The sequence below is a fragment of the Dipodomys spectabilis genome, unplaced genomic scaffold (assembly GCF_019054845.1).
Source record: "Dipodomys spectabilis isolate Male_0828 unplaced genomic scaffold, ASM1905484v1 ptg000003l, whole genome shotgun sequence".
Classification (NCBI taxonomy): Eukaryota; Metazoa; Chordata; class Mammalia; order Rodentia; family Heteromyidae; genus Dipodomys; species Dipodomys spectabilis.
This window is the reverse complement of record NW_024870680.1, coordinates 14,556,104-14,580,718: the sequence shown is the minus strand read 5'-3', so window position 1 is coordinate 14,580,718 and position 24,615 is coordinate 14,556,104. Positions and strand designations below refer to the sequence as shown.

The following is a 24,615-nucleotide window of genomic DNA, read 5'->3' as shown; positions in this document are numbered from 1 at the left end:
GAGAACACTAGAGGAGTCCGGACGGTGGCACTTATCAGAGAGAACTGAACTGACTGGGCGATTGAGAACCTGGAAATGGCAGTGGGGGCTTTCGCATGCTTTGATGTCCCCTGTACCCACTTGCAAAGCCAATGATAATGTCAGCCCACTCTTCATGTTCAAATAACTTACAGCTTGGATGATTTCCTTCTACCCCATGTCCCACCAAATCACTGTGGGTATAGGCAAGATACCACAGGGATGACCCTGACTATTCTGGCCATCCTTTACCTGTAGTTTTACAGCATAATTAATTAAACTGAAACTGACTCCGCATGCTACAAAGCTCATGAGGCTTGGGTTGGTAGGGAAAGAACCCTCCTTTCTGTTTGCCCCCCCCTTGTTTCATATTAGGACCCACCTATGTCCAGCCTGAGTAAAAAAAAAAATCACCATATGATTTCAACTCTATCCTTTGCACTTTTGTGTGTATGTATGTGTGTCCTGGGGCTTGAACTCTGAGTCTGGATGCTGTCTCTGAGCTCTTTTGCTCAAGGCTAGTGCTCTGCCATTTTGAGCCACAGCGCCACTTTTGGTTTTCTGGTGGTTAATTGGAAATAAGAGTATCACAGACTTTCCTGCCCAGGCTGGCTTTGAACCGTGATCCTCAGATTTCAGCCTCCTGAGTAGCTAGGATTACAGATGTAAGCCATCGGGGCCCAGGCCCTCTGCACTCCTTAAAGATGATTTTCTTCCTACCATATAACTCATTTCCCACAAACCTCTATAATTGTCTTTAGAAATCACTGCTAGTCTTTAATAGCACCTTGAGGTCTCATGACACCAATCACTCTTGTGGGGCCCTTCTATTTGCTTAATGGGCTACAAAAGTAGAAATATAGATTTGTAGGAGACATTCCAGAGTGATAGTCTCCTACATTATCTCATCTGATGCTTACAATCCTGTGAGGAAGTTCAGGGCAGGAAAATGATGCAGGGTAAATAATTCATGTAATTAGCACCAATGCCCCATTAGTAAGCGCAGCCTTATGTGGAGGCTGACTGACTCCAAAACCAAAGCACATTCCAAATGTACACACATGATTCTGCTGGACTTTTACACCCATGCTGCCCTCACTATAATAAATTAGCTCTGTAACCAGGGAACCTACAGGAGGCACTGGCGAGGGTTGGGAGGTAGAGGGGAGAGCGGGGAGAATAAACATATATTGTGCTCCATTCTTCACAGCCATGCCCTCTCCTGTCAGCCTAGGTAGCCAGTGATGACAACCAGCTGCAGATCTGAGATGTGCATGCTACATGACAGCTGACTTCTGCTGTCAGTCTAATCAGAAATGGCCACTAAGAGGCCAGGGACCACTGTCAGTGGTGGCCTCCAGTTCTGCAGGAAGTACAAACTACCTGGAAGCATGCATTGGAATTGCAGGTCCAGGGACCATATTGAGTGCCAGACTCTGGCTGCCTTTTTGGCTGTGCTGCAGAGACCAGATCCAGGCCTTACAGAAGAGGTTACACCAAGTTGAGTTTCTGACACCAGTAGGTCTGAAACCAGGCCTTCATCTTTGTTTGTTATCCAGAGTCTTCATACTTAACATGTCCATCCTTCAGTAACAGTAGCAAACCTCCTCTAGTTAGTGACTGCTTCTAATAATCTCTTCTGAGTGAATATTTGAAATCATGGCTTGTTTGTGGAGTCTTGAAGGGAAAGCAGAGATGTTATAAGAAAGACTGAGGCCAGATCCTGTAGGATCAGGCCAAGAATCAGGAGTGGAAGCCAATTTGTGTGTGTGTGTGTGTGTGTGTGTGTGTGTGTGTGTGTGTGTGTGTGTGTGTGTGTGTGTGTGTGTGTGTGTGTGTGTGTGTGTGTGTGTGTGTGTGTGTGTGTGTGCGCGCGCGCGCGCGTGCTGGTCCTGGGGCTTGTCATGGCCTGGGCACTATCCTTGAGCTTTTTCTGCTCAAGGCTAATACTCTACCACTTGAGCCACAGCTCCACTTCCAGCTTTTTGGTAGTTAATTGGAGATAGGAGTCTCATACTTTCCTATCTAGGCTGACTTCAAACTGGGATCCTTGTGTCTCAGCCTCCTGAGTTGCAGACAGTACAGGAATGAGCCACTGACATCTAGCCTGTATTGTTTTCTTTAAAAGGTGGAGTGGAGATTTTACAGATTTTATGGGGAGAAAAGAAGTAGGATTTTCAGTACATATCAGAGATAGCACTATTGAATTTCTCTGTAGGACTCTTGTTCTTTCCTCTCATAGTCAGAGCTGCCTCATTTCTCTTTTTCTTTTCTGGCTCTACAACTTCACTCACCTCCATGCTTTTCAACCCTGCTTAGACCATAGATCTGAAATGAGACTGTATCCTCTCTCTGTACTGTTCAAGCCTTCTATTCTCCTGGCCTTCAGTGTAACCTGCCTCCATCCAACTCTATTGCCTATTGCAAGGTCACAGTTATACTTGTGTAAATTCAAAGCTTATGCTGTGAGCTGTTTGAGGAATGAAAATCTATTCTTGTTGCCTATACTGCGGGGAAAAAAAGCTCTCTGATAGCCACAAAATTTCTCGAGGTTTTTGAGTTCAGTACAAGGTTAAATCAATATATGAAAATGTTTTGAAAATTATAAAATAAAAGAGACATTGAGTAAGAAGCTCCGGTCCTTCCAGACCAAGACTCACATAGATCATAAATGTAGCAATTCGGTTTCCAGACTTCATCCTGTAGAGGGGGCTGCTTGGCGACTGAGACAAAACAAGACATAGCAGATGATACCAGACATAGCAGGACATTATGCAGATGATACCAGAGAGTCAGCCAGGGCTCCACCATTAATGCAGGAAGGAAAAAAACAGAGTGTCAAGGATGTGATACAGCTCTGAGCCACTTTTTTCTTTTACAAAACCAACTGGTCTAGGTCCTTGGCACTTCCATTTGCATTTAGAATCAGTCTGTTAATTTCTTTTCTTTCTTTCTTTTTTTTTTTGGGGGTCAGGTCGTGGGGCCTGAACTCTGGGCCTGGGCGCTGTCCCTCAGCTCTTCAGCTCAAGGCTAGTGCTCTACCACTTGAGCCACAGCGCCACTTCCGGCTTCTTTTCTTTTTGCTTATGTGGTGCTGAGAAATCGAACCCAGGGCCTCATGCATGCAAGGCAAGTGCTCTACCACTGAGCCACCTTCCCAGCCCCCAGACTGTTAATATCTAAAACCAACAATTTTTTTTAAAAAAAGAAGTCTCCTGGAATTATGAGAAAGTTGGGACAGAGTCTCTAGATCAGTTTGGGGGGAAGGTATTTATTTCGATTCATGGTGTGAAGTGTCTTTCCATGAGTTTATTGGCCATCTGTGTATTTTAAGTCCTTTGCTCATTTAAGTATAATTATGAATGCACATTTGATTGTACAGATTAATGGTGTTCGTTGTGACATTTCCATCTATACATATATCATGCATTGATCATGTCCACTCTCTTAGGGAAGTCTTTTTGATTCTCAAATTGTTTCAGATGAGGGGGTGGGGAGGTGCTCCAGAGATAGAGAAGGCTAACAAAGGGTAGGATGAATAGGAATCATGGAAAGGTAAGAGAGTAAGCAGAGAAGGAGGTTGATTGGGATACATTGTAAACATATATAGAAAATGTCAGCCGGGTGCTGGTGGCTCACGCCTGTAATCCTAGCTACTCAGGAGGCTGAGATCTGAGGATCGCGGTTCAAAGCCAGCCCGGGCAGGAGAGACCGTGAAACTCCTATCTCCAATAAACCACCAGAAAACCGGAAGTGGCGCTGTAGCTCAAGTGGTAGAGCGCTCGCCTTGAGCTGAAGAGCTGAGGGACAGCGCCCAGGCCCAGAGTTCAAGCCCCATGACAGACCAAAAAAAAAAAAAAGAAAAGAAAATGTTACAGTGAAACTTCTCTCCTGCAACTAACATAAGCTAATAAAAATTAAAACTTAAAATGAAGGCTGGGAAGGTGGCTCAGTGGTAGAACGCTTGCCTTGCATGCATGAGGCCCTGGGTTTGATTCCTCAGCACCACATAAGCAAAAAGAAAAAAGCCGGAAGTGGCGCTGTGGCTCAAGTGGTAGAGCGCTAGCCTTGAGCTGAAGAGCTGAGGGACAGTGCCCAGGCCCAGAGTTCAGGTCCCATGCCCGACAAAAATTAATTAATTAATTAATTAAAAAACTTAAAATGATTTGCTACTGTCAGCAAAGGTGGACCGTTGAGATCAATGGAAAGGAGAGGGCTAGAGGAAGGACAATCCTCCTGGGGACACTCCCAAGTGAAGTAGAAGAAACAATTCCATTACAGTCTATATTCATTATTCCCTCACTAGCCAATTCTGGAGACAGGCATGGTGGCAGATAAGAAAATGAATCAGCAGCAATCAGTAGAAGCCAAAGTTTTCAGACATTTTTGAAGCAAAACCTTTTGTTCTAGGATTTCACTAACTATTCCTGGAGAAACTATTGAGAACCCATTTGAGAGAATTAAACAAGGGCCGGCTCTCCTCCCCCAGGAGACTAATTATCAACCCCAATGTTACCGTAGCGTGGTCAAAGTGAGGCTCATAGTGTCCTCCAATCCCATAGTTCACCACTTGGAGATACTCAGCATAGGGAGGCTGGACATCAAGGCCTGTGAGCGCAGCAATGCGGTGGTCCAGGGTCATCAGCACTGGGTCAACAGTGTCTTTCAGCCAGGCACTAAAACACACCACAGTTCGGAGCATCAGTGATATGATGTTGAAAATAATTACGTGCTGTCTGTGGATAAATGAAGAAGTTGTCAGTTGCCTGAGGAAGGGAGGGAGGAGCCAAGGGAGGAATAAATGAGGAAGGGAGGAAGAAAGAAAGAGAGGAAGGGAGGGCAGAGGTCCGGAGGTTCCTGGGAGATTAAGGAGGCATTACAAAAGCAAAGCCAGTGAATCGAGGGGGGACCAAGATGGCGACGGGGCAGTAGGGAAACGCCACAGCTCTCTCCAACCAAAAAGAGAGTTCGAGTTCCAACCTTTAATCTCCCCAAGAGACCGACAACAACAAAAAGACGAACACTCAGAGAAAAACCAGAGGTGGAAAATAACAAAAAAAAGAAAGAGAGGAAAAGAAGAATTTCAGAACAGAGAAGAGCGAAGACCCCTCCCCCAACCTTTACTAGCCGCGCGGCAGTGCGCCAAGCCGCCGGCCAGCCGGCCCGGCGGGGGCTGCCGGAGCCCCAGAGACACAGGGGGCTGCTTGCAGATCACCAGGTACCGGATTGCAGAACAGCGGATCGCCAGGAACAGAGAAACCTACCAGCCGGGAGTCTCCAGGAGGATCCCACCCCACCCATCACTCTCCACCGGAGCGGAGAGGCTCCATCCCCCCAAAGCCGCCCGGCACCAGCAGCGCCACAAAGGGACCTGTCTGCAGAACACCCGCCCAATCGCGATCGCAACGACCCGGCGGGGGGCCGCCCAACCCAGCCCGCAACCACCCCAACTGAACTCGGACTGCAACAACAACTGACGGACTGCAACAACAACTGACGACCTACAGGGTGAGTACCCATCAGGGGACAGGGAATCCATCAAGGGAGACCAGAGCTGGAGGGAATCCCCAGACCCTGACCTAGACTCCCTACCCCAACACCCGGACCACAGGACCCACTAAAACTGGGAACTGTTCGAGAGCTCCACCAGCCGGTGGAGCACACTCTGCTGGCCAGGCCAGAGCAAGAGCGCCCATGGAAGGGAGCTTAAATGCTCAAGCCAGGAACAGTGCCCCTGGGTCAAGACTACCAACAGTAGAAGAAATTTGAACTGTGTCCTCCAGGCTGCATAACCAAGGTGGTATACACATTAGCACAGGCCTAACGAGCGCGCTCCAGGCTGGGGCCGGAACCAGGCCAGGGGACCGGCGCCTGAACAAAGCAAAAAGGGTCAGAAGTGGGGCTGTGGCTCAAATGGTAGGGTGCCAGCCCTGAGCTGAAGAGCTGAGGGACAGCACCCAAACCTAGAGTTCAAGCCCACAACCAGCCCAAAACAAACAAACAAAAACACATCAGGAGCCCATAGCAGACTCCAGTATTTGGGAGAGTGCATCCAGAGCATCTGATCTTCCCAAGAGCACCCGCAGGAGCAAACACAAGCAGTCCAGGCTGCTCAACCCTTCCAAAGGCGGGAATTGCTACAGCAGAGAGCTGAGAATCCTAAGTGAATAGCAGCTGGAAATAGGCTCCCAACAGAATCCAGATCAGGCACAGACTCTCTCTACCAATACAGAATCAGCAACCAAGCAAAGACAGACACACCAAAACAAGATTGAAGAGCAGTCTCCTGAACCCCCATGCGAAAATCACAGAGAAAAATCACAAGGTTTACCACTACCCAGGACAGCAAGCTCACCTCAAAAGCCAGCAGCCACGCAGGGGAGAGCCCCAGTGGGAGCAAAGCAGGAATGGAAGACAAAAACTACATCCAAGGGTTGCTGGAGGCAATGACTCAAGAAATAAAGCGAGAAGTGGATCAGAAATTGAAAGAGCACAAGGATGAACTATCAAAAGATATACAGGATATCAAACAAAAATTGGATGCAAAAATAGAAGCTGCAGAAACCTCAGTAAGAAGTGAGATAAACGCCAAATTAGAGGTAATGCATACTGATCTCACCTCATTGAGAGGTGAGATCAGTACTCTGAGAACCAACATTGAATCCATAAAGGGATCCATTTCCACCATGCAAACCACAATAGAAGCCACAGTCAACAGAGTGAATGAAATGGAAGGTAGAGTGTCAGATACAGAAGACAGAATACACCAACTGGACCAAAAAGTGACAGATATGGAAAAATCACTCAAATTAAACCAAAGGGAAATTCAAGAGCAAGCAGATAATGCTAAAAAATTTAACCTTCGCATAATCGGAGTGGACGAAGGTGAGGAATTCCAGAGCAAGGGAATGCAACACCTATTTAACAAGATAGTCAATGAAAATTTTCCCCACCTCAAAAACGACCATCTTAACTACATCACAAAAGCTTATCGAACACCCAACAAGCAAGATCCCAGGAGAAACACTTCTAGGCACATAATAGTAACAATGATGGATCTGAATAATAAGGAAACAATCCTGCATGCAGCAAAAATGAAGAAGGAGCTATACTACAACGGGAAAAAAATTAGAATCACTGCAGATCTCTCCACACAAACAATGAATGCAAGAAAAGCCTGGGAAAGCACCATACGAGCCCTGAGAGCCAATAACTGCCAACCCAGACTGATATACCCGGCAAAGCTAGCATTCACATTCGATGGAGAACTGAAAACTTTTAATAGCAAAGAAAAACTAAATGAATACATAAACATTAAGCCAGCATTACAAAGAATTCTAAGAGGGGGGACACAACCTGAAGAAAGCAACCAGGAACTGGGACCTGCCCCAAACAGGCATTACTCAAAGTCTAACTGAGCAAGCACAGGAGGAAAGGAAAGAAGAAAAACTTAGGAAAACGGAATGGCAGGGACAACAATGCATCTCTCTATACTTTCTCTTAATATAAATGGGCTGAATTCGCCAATTAAAAGAAAACGAACTGAGGACTGGATCAGAAAACAAGACCCATCCATCTGTTGCCTTCAGGAGACCCACCTCTCAGCCAAACATACAAACAAACTCAGAGTGAAGGGGTGGAAAAGGATCTACCAATCAAATTCCCCCAATAAGAAAGCAGGTGTAGCTATCCTGATATCTGACAAAATAAACTTTTCATTAAAATCAGTACAGAAAGACAAGGACGGACACTACATATTAATAAAGGGAACAATCCAAGAGGAGGATATAACCATCATCAACTTATATGCCCCAAATATTGGTGCACCCAGATATGTTAAACAAATGCTCTCAAACTTACAGAATAAAATAGATCCCAATACGATAATACTAGGAGACTTTAACACGCCACTCTCACCAAAGGACAGGTCTACCAGCCAGAGGATTGGTAAAGAAGCTACCGAATTAAGTGAGGCCATACTTCAAGCGGAATTAACTGACATCTACCGAGTATTTCACCCTAAAACAACACAGTACACATTCTTCTCAGCAGCTCATGGAACTTTCTCCAAAATAGACCATATCATAGTTCATTCAAGGAACTTAAGCAAATACAAAGGGATCGACATAATCCCCTGTATCCTATCTGACCACAGTGGAATCAAGCTAGCTCTCAATAACAAAGCATACCGCAGAAATTTCTCTAATACATGGAAATTGAACAGCACACTCCTTAACAAGGCCTGGGTAACAGAAGAGATCAGAGAAGAAATAAAGCATTTCCTAGAACTCAATGAAAATGAAAACACCTCACAAAGAAACTTGTGGGACACAGCAAAAGCAGTCCTGAGGGGCAAATTTATTGCCCTCAGTGCCCACATCAAGAGAATGGAGACAGACCAAGTAAATAATCTCATGTTGCAACTAAAACAGCTAGAAAAACAAGAAAAAATGGGACCTAAAGCTACTAGACGAAGCCAGATAACCAAATTGAGAGCAGAGATTAACCAATTAGAAAATCAGAAAACCATAACCAAAATAAACCAAACAAAAAGCTGGTTCTTTGAAAAAATTAACAAAATTGATGGCCCGTTGGCAAGATTAATTAAAAAAAGAAGAGAGGAAACCCATATTAATAGGATTAGGGATGCCACGGGAAACATCACAACACGCACCCAAGATATCCAAACAATTCTAACAGACTACTTTCAAAAGCTATACTCTCTAAAGGAAGAAAATCTGGCGGAAATGGATGCATTTTTAGAGAAATACAAGTTACCCAAACTGAGCAAAGAAGAAGTTAACCAATTAAATAAGCCAATATCCTATAATGAGATACAGGAAGCTATCAAAAGTCTTCCAACAAAAAAAAGCCCAGGACCAGATGGATTCACAGCAGAATTCTATAAGACCTTTAAAGAAGAACTAATACCCATACTCCTCAAGCTCTTCAGAGAAACAGAGAAGGAGGGAGCTATCCCAAACTCATTCTACGAAGCCAATATCACACTCATCCCCAAACCAGGCAAAGACCCAACCAAAAAGGAGAATTACAGGCCAATCTCCTTGATGAACACAGATGCAAAGATCCTTAACAAGATTCTAGCTAACAGAATCCAGAAACACATAAAAAAAATAATACACTATGATCAGGTAGGCTTCATCCCAGAGACACAGGGATGGTTTAACATACGTAAGTCAATAAATGTAATCCAGCATATAAACAGAGCCAAGGTCAAGAATCACATGATTATCGCCACAGATGCAGAAAAGGCCTTTGATAAAATTCAACATTCATTCATGCTAAAAGCTCTGGAGAAAATAGGAATAGAAGGAACATTTCTAAAAACAATAAAAGCCATTTATGACAGACCAATAGCCAATATTATACTTAATGGGGAAAAGCTACAACCAATCCTCCTAAAAACAGGAACAAGGCAAGGATGTCCACTGTCTCCACTCCTCTTCAACATAGTCCTAGAACCCTTAGCCAGGGCAATAAGGCAAGAAAAAGACATTAAAGGGATCCGCATAGGGAAAGAAGAAGTGAAACTATCCCTTTTTGCAGACGACATGATACTATACCTCCACGATCCCAAAAACTCCATCCCCAAACTTTTAGAAATCATAAGTCACTTCGGCAAAATAGCAGGATACAAAATAAACCCACAAAAATCAGTTGCCTTCCTATACACTGATAACGCACAGGAAGAGAGGGAAATAAAGGGAGCAACCCCATTCACAATAACCTCCCAAAAAATAAAATATTTAGGAATTAACCTAACCAAAGATGTAAAAGAACTATTTAATGAGAACTATAAAAAGTTAAAGAAAGAAATTGCAGAAGACACTAGGAAATGGAAAGACCTCCCATGCTCCTGGATAGGCCGACTTAATATAGTAAAGATGGTGATACTTCCAAAACTAATATACAAATTCAATGCAATTCCTATTAAAATCCCAATGACGTACATCACTGAAATACAGAAAACAGTCCAAAAATTTATATGGAACAACAAAAGACCTAGAATAGCCAAAACAATTCTAGGGGATAAAGACAATATGGGAGGGCTATCCATGCCGAACTTCAAACTCTACTACAGAGCTATAATCACAAAGACAGCATGGTACTGGCACAAAAACAGACCCGAAGACCAATGGAACAGAATAGAAGATCCAGATATAAATCCACAGGCCTACAGCCAGCTGATATTCGACAAAGGAGCCAAAGACATACAATGGAAGAAACACAGCCTCTTCAACCGCTGGTGCTGGGAAAACTGGGCAGCCACATGCAGAAAACTAAAAGTGGACCCCAGCCTATCACCATGCACCAACATCAACTCAAAATGGATTAAAGACCTTAACATTAAACCTGAATCTCTGAAACTACTGCAGGACAGAGTAGGAGAGACACTTGAACTAATAGGCACAGGAAGGAACTTCCTGAACAGAGTCCCAGGGTCACAACAAGTTGGAGAGAGACTCGACAAATGGGACTACCTTAAAATAAAAAGCTTCTGCACAGCTAAATCTATCGCAACTAAGCTAGAAAGACAACCAACTAATTGGGAAAAAGTATTTACCAGCAATATATCAGACAAGGGGTTAACATCCTGTATATACAGGGAACTCAAGAAACTAATCCCTCCCAAACCTAACAAACCAATTACTAAATGGGCAAGGGAACTAAAGAGGGACTTCTCAAATGAAGAAATAAAAATGGCAAAGAAACACATGAGGAAATGTTCATCATCCCTGGTGGTGAAGGAAATGCAAATAAAGACAACCCTGAGATACCACCTTACCCCAGTCAGAATGTCCCACATCCACAAATCAGCCAACGACAAATGCTGGAGGGGATGTGGAGAAAGAGGAACCCTATTACACTGCTGGTGGGAATGTACACTTATACAACCACTTTGGAAAGCAGTCTGGAGGGTCCTTAGAAAGCTAAAGATTGACCTCCCTTACGACCCAGTCATACCACTTCTAGGCATCTACCCTGAACAACAGGAACCAATATACAAGGACACGTGCACCTCCATGTTTATTGCAGCACTGTTCGCAATAGCTAGGATATGGAAACAACCTAGGTGCCCCACCACAGATGAATGGATCCAAAAATTGTGGTATCTATACACAATGGAATATTATGCAGCCATTAGAAATGACAAAATAATGGCATTTGCAGGGAAATGGATGGAGCTAGAAGGAATCATGTTGAGCGAGGTAAGCCAAGAACGAAGAGACAAACGGTACATGGTCTCCCTCATAAGTGGATGCTAAATCCAAAAGGTTAGGTGATACGACAAAACTAACAGGACTTAAGAAACAAAGAACTCCCGCTCATCTGGTTGAACCACTACTAAATATCCTCATGCTGCTGATCACAAATATGGTATATAACATGTGAACACTGTTATATATTACAGACTGTGGTAGACAATTTGCTCCAGAGAAGTTAGAATGAACTTGTGACTTTGAAATTATGTAATCATTTAATCACAATCAAAAAAAAAAAAAAAAAAAAAAAGAACCTCGGGGAAGGGAGGGAGGGAAGGGATGGTAGGGGGAAAACAATGGAGGGGGTAACAATGTTCAAGAGGAAGTGTACTCATAACCTCACTCATGTAACTGTAACCCTCTGTATAGTAGCTTTACAATAAAAAAAAAAAAAAAAAAAAAAAAAAAAAAAAAAAAATAAATGCAAGCTGAAGGTACCTGTGCACTCCCAAAAAAAAAAAAAAAAAAAAAAAAAAAAAAAAAAAAAAAAAGCCAGTGAATCCCTGGGGAGACCATGAGCCCTCTGGTACTACGTGCTTGGTACTAGAAGACCATTTGCTCATTCCTCCATGTATTGTGCCTACAAACTTACTATGCCACAAACTCTTAGGCTTGCAAAGATACCCAAGGCAAGTTTAGGGACCGTGAGAGAAGAAAAACTCAACGATAGCTAAGGTCAAATTAGAGTGGAAAAAGATGAAAAGTAGACTTTAGAGTGCTGGGAAACACTGAGGAAGGAGAAGTTATTTCTACTGGGATGTCTGGGCAAAATTTTGAAGGGTGCATAAGTTTCAGTGATAGATGAAGCAGGACTTTCTAGCCTGAGGAAACAGCCCAAGCACAAACATAGAGGTGTGACAACAAATAATATGAACAAATGCTACAAGTATCTGATTTGTGAGAAAAGTAATGCAGAAAGGTTTGGAAGAGTAGGCTCTGGGCATGATGAAGAAAGACCAGGACGTTTGATTAAAGGATCTGAACTTTGTCCCCAATCCCAAAGTCCTTGTGTTGAAAATGCATGGATTAACTAATTCATATGGTAGTGGTATTTGGAGGTGGAGTCTTAGGGGATGATTAGAATAAAGTCACGTCATGCCATGATAGGATTGATGGCTATTTATAAGAAAAAGAAGAGAGGGAATGTGGCTTAGTGGTAGAGTTCTTGCCTAGCATGCATGAAACCCTGGATTTGATTCCACATAAACAGAAAGAGCTAGAAGTGACACTGTGGCTCAAGTGGTAGAATGCTGGCTACCCTGAGCAAAAGAAGCTCAAGGACAGTGCCCAGGCCCTGAGTTCAAGCTCCAGGACTGGCCAAAAGAAAAAGAAAAAGAAGAGAAACCTGAATTAGCATACTTGCTCTGGTCTACCATTTTAACACGCATCAAGAAGGCCCTGACTAGATGCTCCTAAACTTCTCAGCCTGCACGACTGTGAACTAAACCTGTGTTCTCTATAAAGTCTCCATTTGGGGGTATTTATGGCAAGGAGAAATGGACTAAGGTGGCTAACAGAGAACCAATGGAGGTACATGAAAAGGAAAATAATTTAGCAATTCAGAGTGCCTTGTATTTTTGTTGTTTATTTGTTTCTTGTTGAAACACAGTTTTGTTATGTATCCTTACTGTACCTTGAGAGTTCTGTGTTACCATGCCCAGTCCCTGGTAAATTTGTGTGTGTGTGTGTGTGTGCACACGCACACATGCACGTGCACGTGTGTGTATGCATGCCAGTCCTGGGCTTGAACTCAGAACCTGGACAATGTCCTGTAGCTGCTTGCTCAAGGTTGGTGCTTGAGCCATAGCTCAAGTGGAGCCATAGCTCCACTTCTGACTTTTTTTTTAGTTAACTGGGCATAAGAGTCTCCTGGACTTCCCTGTCCAGGCTGGTTTTGAATTGCAATCCTCAGATTTCAGCCTCCTGAGTAGGATTACAGGTGTGAGCTATTGATACCTAGCCCTGGTGACTTGTGAGGGATCCTTTCCAGTGAAGTTACAAGGACAGAACCAAAATTCAAAAGTTGATGAGTGATGTCAGGAGGGAAAAAGAGGTGATAGTTTGATCTGAAAAGTGAAGAAAATACCACATACTTCCCTAAAACCATGCACCTACACAGAAGGTCACTTTTCCTCTCTTAACACTAGAATTCCAGGAATGTGAGCAAAAACAATAAAGCTGAGTCACACAGACTTCTAAAGCTTCAAGAATAACTCCTAATGTGAAAGCTCCTTAAGTCTACCAGACCAAATAAGTTCAGCCAAAATGATTCAGCATCCAAGCTTTCTCCCTCACACCTCCCATTCAGACTAACCCCATGAGATCTGGCCTCTCCCCAGGATGCTGACATGGCTGCCTTGCTTGGCTTGAAAGACATTCCTGCCTGCACTGTCTCCCAGTAGTCCTGTGCAAATAAAGGGCTGTAGTGAAGAGACAGAGATTCAGGGAGGAGGATGAAGCTGGGTGCACAGGAGAAAAGGCTCTGCTAGAGAAGCCTGTGGTTCTGGGAGGCTAGTAATAACTCTTGCCTGAGTGTTCACAAGTCATGCTTAGCATATGAGTCAGAGGTGGGAATAGAATCTGCAAAGTCAAATGACAAATGTGGACAGGACTATAGTTTCCAGAAAGGACACTCAAGATGGGAATAACTAGATGCTTATTTTCTAGCTGGAGTAGAGGCATTTTTTAAAAATTCTTTCTCTAATCGCCTCTTTGTTAGTTTCTCAGAAAACAGAACTTGAGGAAGGTCCTGAGGTGAGGAGAGTGGAAGCTTCTCCCTCTCAGAAAAAAAATAATGCATATACCAGGTATAGTGGTGCATGCCTGCAATCTCAGCTTTGGAGAGCTAAAGCAGGAGGAAGATGAGTTTGAGGAGGCTAGTCTAGGCTACCTAGTGAAGCACTGTCATTAAAAAAAAAAAAAAAGCCAAGTTCTAGTAGCTCACACCTATAATCCCAGTTATTCAGGAGGCTTAGGTCGGAGGATCACGGTTCAAAGCCAGCCCAGGCAGGAAAGTCTGTGAGATTCTTATCTCCATTAAACTATCCAGAAAAAATCCAGAAGTGGAGCTGTGGCTCAAGTGGTAGAATGCTAGCCCTGAGCACAAAGAGGCTCAAGGATAGCGCCCAGGACTTGAGTTCAAGCCTCAGGACCAGCAAAAAAAAAAAAGACAATACATAGACAACATGAACTACAGATTCTCCAACAGCATTTATGGCTGTCCCAGAACGCCATTGCTGACAGCTGGCAGCAGGCAGGGTCCCTTCTTGGGAGGTCCTTCTTACCTTTTGCTGATGCGGTATTCCACTTGTAACTGCTTTTCCCCCGAAGCTACCACTGATCTTTGTAGCTGTGGAAGGACAAGACAAAGTCCAAGTGATTACATCACAAAGGGCAGGCCCTTTGTGTCCACAGGCTGCCCCTTTCAAAGCACAAGAGAATCGCTGGTTCATCACCCACTGAAGGATATTTTGTACATGGTAGTAATTTAGTGATCTTGAAAATAAAATAAGTGAGCAAAAATCTTAGAGTTGAAAGTAACCTTCACTGCTGTGTCTGGAAGACAGTAAACACGCAATACAAGTCCTAGGAGTTGAAAAAAAAAAACTGGCATTTCAATCCCTTTTGTGTCTGCAAGATGGAGTTAGGTAAGAGCAGGGTCTTTCTCATCCTCTTTGTACCGCAAGCTTGGGGCTGATGTAGTAAGCATTGTGTCTTGATTCAAGGGGCACCCAGGGCCAATGACAAGAAAAGCTCAACTCAGCTGCTCCCTTTGGCTGAAACCTTCCTTATTGAGAATCATAATCTTTGGCCGCAGCTTTGATTATGAAGAAGACTACAGTGCGAAGCCATTTTTTTTAATTGAATGTTTCATTCTGTCTGCATGTAGCAGACAGAAGGTTTTTTTTAATGACTCCTTAACACAAACTCAGTGATTCTCAGAGAGAGAATCACTCATTCACAGCCTCTGTCAGGAGGGTGACAGGTGTGTGAGGGTAAGGGCTGAGTCTGTATATGGTGCTGTGTCCCCAGCTGCAGAGTCCAGGAAGGAGGCAGGGACTCAGCACTGGTTAAATGGATACAGACCACAAATGAGTCAAGATCTGCTCTGCTCTGCACAGAAAGGCACTCTAGGCTTGTACACCAGTACTGAGGCTTCCCAGGCATTCAGGGCCATGGTGGGGCAGTGAACCAAGTGCACAAGATAGAAACCCTTGTCTTCTCTTAGGTTGCCAAACCAAGTGGCCATGTTGGAAAAGCCTTCTTCCTGTGGATCAGTCTCCCCACCAACAACACACAGCATGCAACACACAGCATGCAAATATGTTCTTGAGAGCTCCTCTCTGCCCGTAGCTCTACAATTCTAGCACCTAGGAAATCAGGTGACTGATCCTGTCTCCCCAGTTGTTCCTGGTGTCCCCTCCTGAGCCATCCATAGAGGGGAGAGAGAGAGATGGATAGAGGAGAGATGATGATCTCTTCTGTTACTACAGGGCAAAATCAATCCTAGGAATTCCCTTTTCCCCAATTAAGGAGCTACTTTGTAGCTAATTCCTTTCACAATCCTTATTGTGGACCTATAAGTCATTCTTTTTTTTCCAGTCCTGGGGCTTCAACTCAGAGCCTGGGCACTGTCCCTGAACTTCTTTTGCTCAAGGCTAGCACTCTACCACTTGAGCCACAATACTACTTCCAACCTTTTCTGTTTATGTGGTACTGAGGAATTGAACCCAGGGCTTCATACATAGTAGACAAACACTCTACCACTAAGCCACATTCCCAGCCCAGGTGATTCATTTTTTTGTTGGCTGTTTTCTGTGCTCAGCATGGTGCTGGGCATTAGAAAAACAATATATGAAAACAGACTAAGACTCTGCCCATAAATCATCTCATGGAGCTATGATGGGAAGGGGCTGTGGAAATACAGAGACAGGCCTTTAGTTCTTAGGAGACACAGGAAGGTTCCCCAGGATGATCATAGATGCATTGCAATTGCAAAGGTGGAAAGAGATGGAAAGCAGGGCATTCCAGGAAGAAAGGAGAGAGAGAACACAGAAGGAGAGAGATAACACAGAAGGCTGTTCCAGGCAGCTGGACTGTGGGCAGCAAGGGAAGATGTGGCAGAAGGAGTCAGCCACAGCCAGAACACAGAACTTGGTAAGTATTCAAGCAAAAATGACCCATCACAGAGTTTAAGAAAGGCATTTTATAAGGTCAAAGATGATCTTTTAAAGATTATTCTGGCTAGGCTTGGTATTCAAGAAGATCCCTTGAAGCCCAGGGGTTTGAGGCCAGCTTGGGCAGCATAGTAACACCCATCTCAAAAAGAAAAAAAAAATAGTACTCTGCTTGCAAGGGGCATAACCCAGAGCAAGTCATTTTGATTTCAAGATGTGATGCCTGTTACTTTAGTCTAACTGGGGAGACAGAATGCTAACCCATGTTACAGCTAGTGATTCCAGTCAACATTTTTTGTGTGTGTCTGCTGGTACTGGGGCTTGAACTCAGGCCTTAGGCACCTTAGCTTCTTCTCTTAAGGCTGGTGCTCTACCACTTGAGTCACATCTACACTTCTAACTTTTTTGCTGGCTAATGAGATAAAAGAGCTTCATGGACTTTCCTACTGAGCTTGTTTCCAACTGTGATACTCAAATCTCAACCTCCTGAGTAGCTAAGGATTACATGCATGAGCTACTGGCCGCTGGCTCAGAACACACTTTAAAAGTATGATACAACAAGAGACAAAAGCTTTGTATGGGGGGGGGGATAATTTGGTGTATGTGACCCTCAAGAGGACTAGTGGCCTGACCTGATGGGCCCAAGAGAGGTGTGGGGTTTAGCTGGGTCTTTGAGGGTGATGGAAGGTAGGTAGAGAAGGCGGTGATGGGAGAGCAGGCTTTGAGAAAGAGGCAGTGGAGAAGAAGCAGACAAACCCTACACAAAGCACAGAAGTGTCTGTGCTCAGTTGTCACTGGGGGCCAACCTATAGAAGCCCAGCGAGACACTTCCAGGAGAGGGAGTGTAGCAAGGGCTGTGCATGCCAAAGGCATGACCTGCCCATAAAGGATTCCATGAACATCTCTCTGTGGTAGACTGCTGTCCCATCACCATGGCAACAGAGCCGCTCTGAGGAAAAACGCTGTGGCTGGCCAGATTTGACTACTGGCTCCCTGAGAAGCTGACACTATTAAAAAGTCATTGTAGGGGCCTCGTTAGCGCAGTAGGTAGCGCGCCAGTATCATAAAAAGTCATTGTTCCATCACCAGTAGATCTTAATCAGCTCAAACAACAACAACAACAACTCATATGGAGACCCTAGACTTGCCTGGAGGGCCTTTTGGATGAAAAGACTATGGTTGCTCTCCATCCAGTCCACGTATGCTGTCAGGTCATACTTAAAACCAGCGGTCCAGTCATGCCACTCCTCTATTTAAAACTGTCCATCCCACAGTTCCCCACCCTGCCCCACAGCCTACCAGATAAAACCCAAACCACCCAGCATGACATTTAGGCCTTTCATTAATGGGGTCTCACTATCTAGACCAATCAATTACCACCCTCCATCCTGGCTCTCACAGACTTCACCATCAAACTTACCCCTGTTTTCCCAACATGCCACCTAGCTCTTGCAATGTATGACTGTCTTCCTGGAATAGTTGTTACCACCTGATGGCATTCACACTATGGTGACAGTTGCTTGTTTCTCTTCTCTGTCTTTGCCATCCTCCCCATATCTGGTTTCTCATTAGGGGAGAAGTTTTTAGTTCTCCAGCGCACAACTCTGCACCCCCTCCCTACAGTACATATCACAGGGCCTTCTAAATGCCTGCCTGCCTCCTATGCAGGATTCAAAAGGGGAAGGAGACATACCTTGTCTCTGAAAAAGCTCAGTACCAACCCAGTGTCTGGCACAAGTGTGTGCTCAGTTGAATGACTAAATGTTTTCTCGGATGAATAGCACACATTAAGTGCATAATCTCTGGTTGGATATAATTCTGAGGCAGATTAAAGTGCCATTTTTCAAAGGGAAAACAGACTCAGAGAGGTGAGATGGACTGAAAAATATTATATTATATATATTTCCTTTTCTCTTGTTTGGTGGGACTGAGGTTTGAACTCAGGATCTTGTTCTTGCTATACAAGACAAGGTTCTATCACTTGGGTCACACCTTAAGTCCTTTTGGCGTTAGTTTAGTTCTCAGATAGGGTCTCATCCTTTTGTCCAGAGCTAGCCTTAGACTGAGATATTCTGACCTCTGCCTCTTCCCAAGCTGGGATTGCAGTTGTACACCTCCATGCCCAATTCTATTTTTTTCTCCAAACATTTATCACACTTCCTAGAAGGGCAATTCTCTTCACATTGGCATGGGCTGGCTCCGTGGTTTGTACTGCCTTTCCTATGAAAGGATTAGACTAAGTCCCCTGTACCTGCAGTGGCGGGCACACACTTCCATCCATGTATCATCCATGATACATGGATGGAAGTAATACCTGCAATTCTAAGCAGTAGCTTTAAGAACATGCTTAATAGTCATTTCTGTCTTTTTCCTCTAGGATAAGACCAGCAATGTTCCTAACAGAGACTACTCTACCAGGCTGGATCCCAGAACAGAGACCATGTAGGAAATAGCTGCAGCCAATCCCAGGACAGACAAGTAATATGAGAAAGTATCTCTAAGATTCAGGGGCTGCTTACTACCAAGTATAACTTAATCTAAATTAACTGATGCAAGGAAGAAGCCCAGTGGCAATCAGTGTATCTCTAAACTTCAGTCCTGTCTCTAGCTATATGTATGATCTTAATTAAGACCGTTCCCAGACGTTGAGCCTCCATTTCCTTTTCAACAATCATGGAGTTGAACTAGATAATCTTTCCACCCACCAGTCTATAAATACGTATTAGAATTTCATTCCTTGTCTCTAGCATATTCTTTTCTTCTCCTCGTTATCTGGAATGATTGCCATTTTTGGAAATTTCCTTTTAATTTTCTGAGATTAAATTTATATACAATGATAAGCACGAGTCTCGAGCATACCATTTGTTGACTATCATCAAATTCATACAGCCACAAAGTCTGTGTTCATAAGAAAATATTAAAAGCACATTTTTATTTTAATTTTATATAGGTGCCAATCTTGAACTCAGGGCCTGGGAGCTGTCGCTGAGCTTTGTTGCTCAAGGCTAGCACTCTACTACTTGAGCCATGGCTCCACTTCTAGCTCTCTCTCTCTCTCTCTCTCTCTCTCTCTCTCTCTCTCTCTTTTGGTGCTTCATTAGAGATAAGAGTTTCATGGACTTTCCTGCCCAGACTGGCTTCGAACCATAACCCTCAGATTTCAGCCTCCTGAGTAGCTAGGATTACAGGTGTGAGCAACCAGCACTCAGCTAAAAGCACATTTTTAATACCCCAGAAAAATCCTCTCTTGCCTCCTTCCAGTTAATCTTTTCCCTTGAGAGGCAACCTCCTTATGATTTTTCCATCAATGACTAGCTTAATAAAATGGGTAGTGTTTTGAGCTTCTGGACTAACAAAGGATCTAAGTGTTCCGGTGTTCCTGTTCTCATACTCCTAAATTCCAGGTATTTGGACACACTCACCCATGGTTCTGCAAGCTCTCGAATTTTCTGAGCCTCTGAGTCACTGACAAAGTCATGATAGAGAGCAACAAAGGGCTGTAGGTGGATAATTTCCTTCCGGATGGGCTGGAGTAGCAGGTAAGGGCTGGAACTGGTCTCATAGGAGCAATAGAGGCTGGGGATCTGGTAGTGAATGGGCTAGAAGAAAAGAGAGGGCTCAATGCAAGAGAAGAAGGGTCTAGGAGCAACATAAAAGTTGGAATTCAAGAGAAACAGGTGATCACTTAGTCACTGTACAAGTGTGCTTTATTGTTTTTGAAGACGTTGGCCTTTCCCTTCATGTTGTTCCAATTCTAACTTCTCACTTGGGCCAAATCTGTCTTCTGCCTTCCCCAAGGAATCCTACCTGAGAACCCAGTGTCTGGCACAACGCCTCGTATGTGTCTCGGGTCTGCAGGTGGGGAACATTGGGCCTCAGGATGACAGCTTCAGCTGCTGCCTGGTAGGAGCTTTCTGCCAAAAGCCTTTCATATTTCAACACATTTCTAGCCATCCTCTTATTATCTGGACCTGAAGGAAATCAGAGCAGGGAAAAATAAAGATTAACAAACTGTGACTCCTAGGATGTGTACATTTCTCCAGGCACCTGAGCACCCTGAATAACTCCTAGTGGCTAAAGGACAATATCTTATTATTAAAGACTGACCTGGGCTTGGTGAAGCTGTAGGTACAAAGGACTTTGGGAAAGAATGTGGTACTTGACCAAGGGTCCATGAGATGACTGTTCTGAGATGGTCAGTTTTATGTATAGGAGATACACTTCATTCATTCACTTGTTCATTCATTCATCCATTTACCTATCCACTTAGTAAATGTTCATTAAATCCTTACTGTGTACCAGAGTGTACTAGCAGCTATCCTTTTCAGAGAAAATCGGTATAAGACAAAAGAGTTCTAGATTTTGGTTTCACTTAATTCCCAAAGGGTCCCCGGAGAACTCAAGAAATCTTGTGTCTTGCTTTTGCCCATCTACTCGTGTCAACTTTGGCTGCAAGATGCAGCTACCCATGGCCTGTTGGCCTCTGGGTGTGGTTCTTAGTGCTTCTAAGAAGGAGGGGATGAATTGTTGCAATGTTCTGAAAATATCTGAAGACCCCCCAATGTGCTTCTAACCACCACCACCTTGGAAAATGAGGAAAGGAGGGGCCAGAAATTTCTAACAAGAGAATTGAAGCTGTGGAGAAAGAAAATGGTGAACCCAAGCACCAGTGAAAGTATTGCAAAGCTAGAGATGAACCAGGAGCCCCAATTCGCCACACAACTTATCTGCCTGTTATAGTATATAATTTGGGTTCTTTGGAAGAGACCTGAATGAGTCAAGCACAAAAAGTGAAACAAGTGGAGTTTTTTTTAATATTACTAGTCATTTACGTGTTTCCAGAACATACAGTGACTTCCATAATCGTAGTCCAGAAAGAATAATGTTATACACATGGGACTGGTTCCAGAACCTGTATGGATATCCAAACTCACACATACTCAAGTGGGTTCATAAAATGGTGTCATATTTGCATATATGTATACCCTCTCATACACTTTAAATCATATCTGGATTGCTTCTACTACCTAATACAAAGTGTAAATATTATGTGAATATAGTTATTATAATATATTGTTTAAGAATGATGACTGAAATGTTCAGTACAGACACATTTATTTTTAAAGTATTTTCAATATAAGGTTGGTTCAATCCTTGGATGGAGGGCCAACTATACTCAAGATTTATTTAAAATGTTATGAATAACCAGCCTGGTGGCTTAAACCTGTAATCCTAGTTGCTTGAGAGACAGAGACTGAGGGATATCAAGGTCAGCTGGGCATAGAAGCTGGGTAGGTGGCTTGCATCTGTCACCCCAGTCACATGGGAAAACACAAATAGGAGGATCACAGACAAGGCACATGGATATTGAGACCCCACCTCAAAAATAACCAATAGTAAAAAGTGCTGAAGGTGTGGCTCAATTGATAGAGTATCTGCCTGGCAAGTTCTGAGGCCTTGAGTTCAATCCGTAGTACCATACATTAAGCAAATAAACAAACAAACAAATAAAGATGAATAAGTGAAGATAGAAAGAAATACTTTATAAATTATTAAGACATAACATACATGATGTTGTGTCTTATTTTAGTATCTGAATGCTTTATTAAATAATACTTTACTACAGATATCCATCTAACTATTGACTTTTTTTTTTCTGGTTCTGGGGCTTGAACTTTGGGCCTGGGCTCTGCCCCTGAGCTTCTTTTGTTCAAGGCTAGTGCTCTACCACTTGAACCACAGAGTTACTTATGGCTTTTTCTGAGTAGTTTATTGGAGATAAGAGTTTCATGGGCTTTTCTACCCAACCTAGCTTTGAACTGCGATTCTCAGATCTCAGCCTCATGAAAAGCTAGGATTATAGGAGTGAGCCACCAATGCCCAGCTACCATTGAAATTTTATTTTTAAAAAATCAGGCTCAGCTAGGAAGTGTCTCTCTCCAAGACAATTCATTTTGTTCTCAGAAGGCACTCCCTGTAGAAGACTGAAGCAGCTGCACTTTGAGTAGGATTCTTGCTTAACAAAGTGAGCCATGGTTTTAAAGGAAAAAACGGATATGTCTCAGTAAACAGCCAAAGTGAGTCATATTCCTTCTTGTAGTCATAGTGCCCATGGATTTCATTCACTCCTGGGGCTACTTTCAAAACCCAGGGTGTTGTTTTGTGTCTGTGTGCAGGTCCTGGGGCTTGAATTCAGAGCTTAGGTACTATCCCTGGACTTTTATACGCAATGCTAATGCTGTGCCACTTGAACCTCAGTTCTACTTCTGGCTTTTTTGCTGGTTAATAGAGATAAGAGGCTAACAGACTTTCCTGTCCTGGCAGGCTTTGAACTGAGGTCCTCAGATCTCAGCTTCCTGAGTAGCCAGGATTATAGGCATGAGGCCTAGCATCTGGGTCAAAACCCAGATTTTTAAATGTCTGAAAAAACTGGCTTTCAACTTGAACAGTTTGTTCTATTAAGGAATAAGGTGGGAAGGGACATATTGAATTTTTTTGTTTGTCAGTCTTGGGGCTTGAACTCAGGGCCTGGGTACTGTCACTCAAAGCTAGTGCCCTATACTAGGTGTGAACCACCAGCACCCAGCATGTTGACATTTAAAAATTATTATTATTGTTGTTATTATCATTTTACATTAGTTATGCAGATGGAGATTTCATTGTTATATTTCCACATTCCTATCCATCTCATCCCCTCAAGGTTAATTTAACATCTTCTCAGCATTTCCCATATAACTTGCCAACTTTCCCCATGCACTGTGCACATATGTTCAATTTCACCCCAAGTTTGAAATATACTTTGGATCATGAAATTAGAATAATAAAAATAGCTATATTTCATTTGCAGTAAATAAACACCAGGCGAAGTCAGACCCAAGAGGGGCTTATTTTATCATCACTTACTGTAGAGAAGAAACTCCCGGGAGAGGCTGAGGGCACTGGAAACATTTCCTGCCTTATTTTACAAAAGAAAAAGGAAAAAAAAGTAAAGCAAAGAAAGTGCTGACTGTACTGAAATATCTCCTGTAATCAAATCATTAAGCAGATTTTTATAAAAACTGTAAAATGTTCTCACCACAAGTACATAATGAAGTTCATTCAAAAGAACAGAAGACTAGAAATGTAGAGGATCTATGGCCTTGCTGTAAAACAGGTCTCCTCACCAACAAATGTCTTAGTAATATCTTTACCAGAGAATGCAGAAAAATAAATAAGGCTCAACTTGCATGCTAGGCAAGTGCTCAGTGGGAGATTACTGACATGCATGCACGAAGCCCTGAGTCTAATATCTAGCACCACAAAACAAACAAACATAAAACAGATAATTTTTCCTAAAGCGTCCTCAAATCTCAAAGTATGTAAACCTCATTTGATTATATTTTGTTATTAAATTGAAATCGAACTACAAAACTCTCTAGTAAGTAACCATTTGGTGTCCAGGTTCAGTACTTTCTACAGTCTAGAAAGCTAGTGGGAAGCAGGCAAAGGAAGAGCCTATTTTTTTAAAGACCAGTTAAGAATTTGGGAGAGGGAGAGTGGGGCATTACTGGAGATCCAACCTAGGGCTTGAACTTGTGCTTGCTATGCAGGTACTCTTTCACTTGTGTTGCTCTCCAATGCTTTTTGTTTTGGTTATTTCTGAGAAAGGATCTCTTGTTTCTATCTGGCTGGACTGAAGCTTTTTATACTTCCTGCATAGCTGGGGTGACAGGCGTGGACCACACCCACCTTTAATTATTTGAGATATAGTCTTGCAAACCTTTTGCCTGGGCTGTTTTCAACTATGATCCTCCCAAATCCCTACCTCATAAAGAATTAGGATTACAGGCAGGAGCCACTACACCTGATCGAGATATTTTTGGAGACTTACATGCAAGATATGGAAATAATAAAATAATAAAACAACTTCTCTGAATTTGGTCCTGTTAAGAAGATGAAAGATGGGGCTGGGAAGGTAGCTCAGTGGTAGAGCACTTGCCTTGCATGCCTGAAGCCCTGGGTTCGATTCCTCAGCACCACATAAGCAAAAAGAAAAAAAAGCCGGAAGTAGCGCTGTGGCTCAAGTGGTAGAGCACTAGCCTTGAGCTGAAGAGCTGAGGAATAGCGCCCAGGCCCAGAGTTCAGGCCCCACGACT

At 43.3% G+C, this 24,615-nt stretch overlaps 1 protein-coding gene across 1 annotated transcript in view; it reads right to left on the bottom strand.

Moving 5' to 3' along the window:
- The window catches only part of P4ha3 (prolyl 4-hydroxylase subunit alpha 3), a 39,985-nt gene that overhangs the window by 3,905 nt on the left and 11,465 nt on the right, over positions 1-24,615 (bottom strand). Inside the window, exons 5-10 of the mRNA XM_042689623.1 lie at positions 23,384-23,435; positions 20,288-20,451; positions 19,903-20,079; positions 14,588-14,652; positions 4,535-4,694; positions 2,679-2,741 (exon numbers count right to left, since the gene is read on the bottom strand). Of these exons, the coding sequence (XP_042545557.1) occupies positions 2,679-2,741; positions 4,535-4,694; positions 14,588-14,652; positions 19,903-20,079; positions 20,288-20,451; positions 23,384-23,435 (681 nt within the window). The remainder of the gene's footprint in view (positions 1-2,678; positions 2,742-4,534; positions 4,695-14,587; positions 14,653-19,902; positions 20,080-20,287; positions 20,452-23,383; positions 23,436-24,615) is intronic.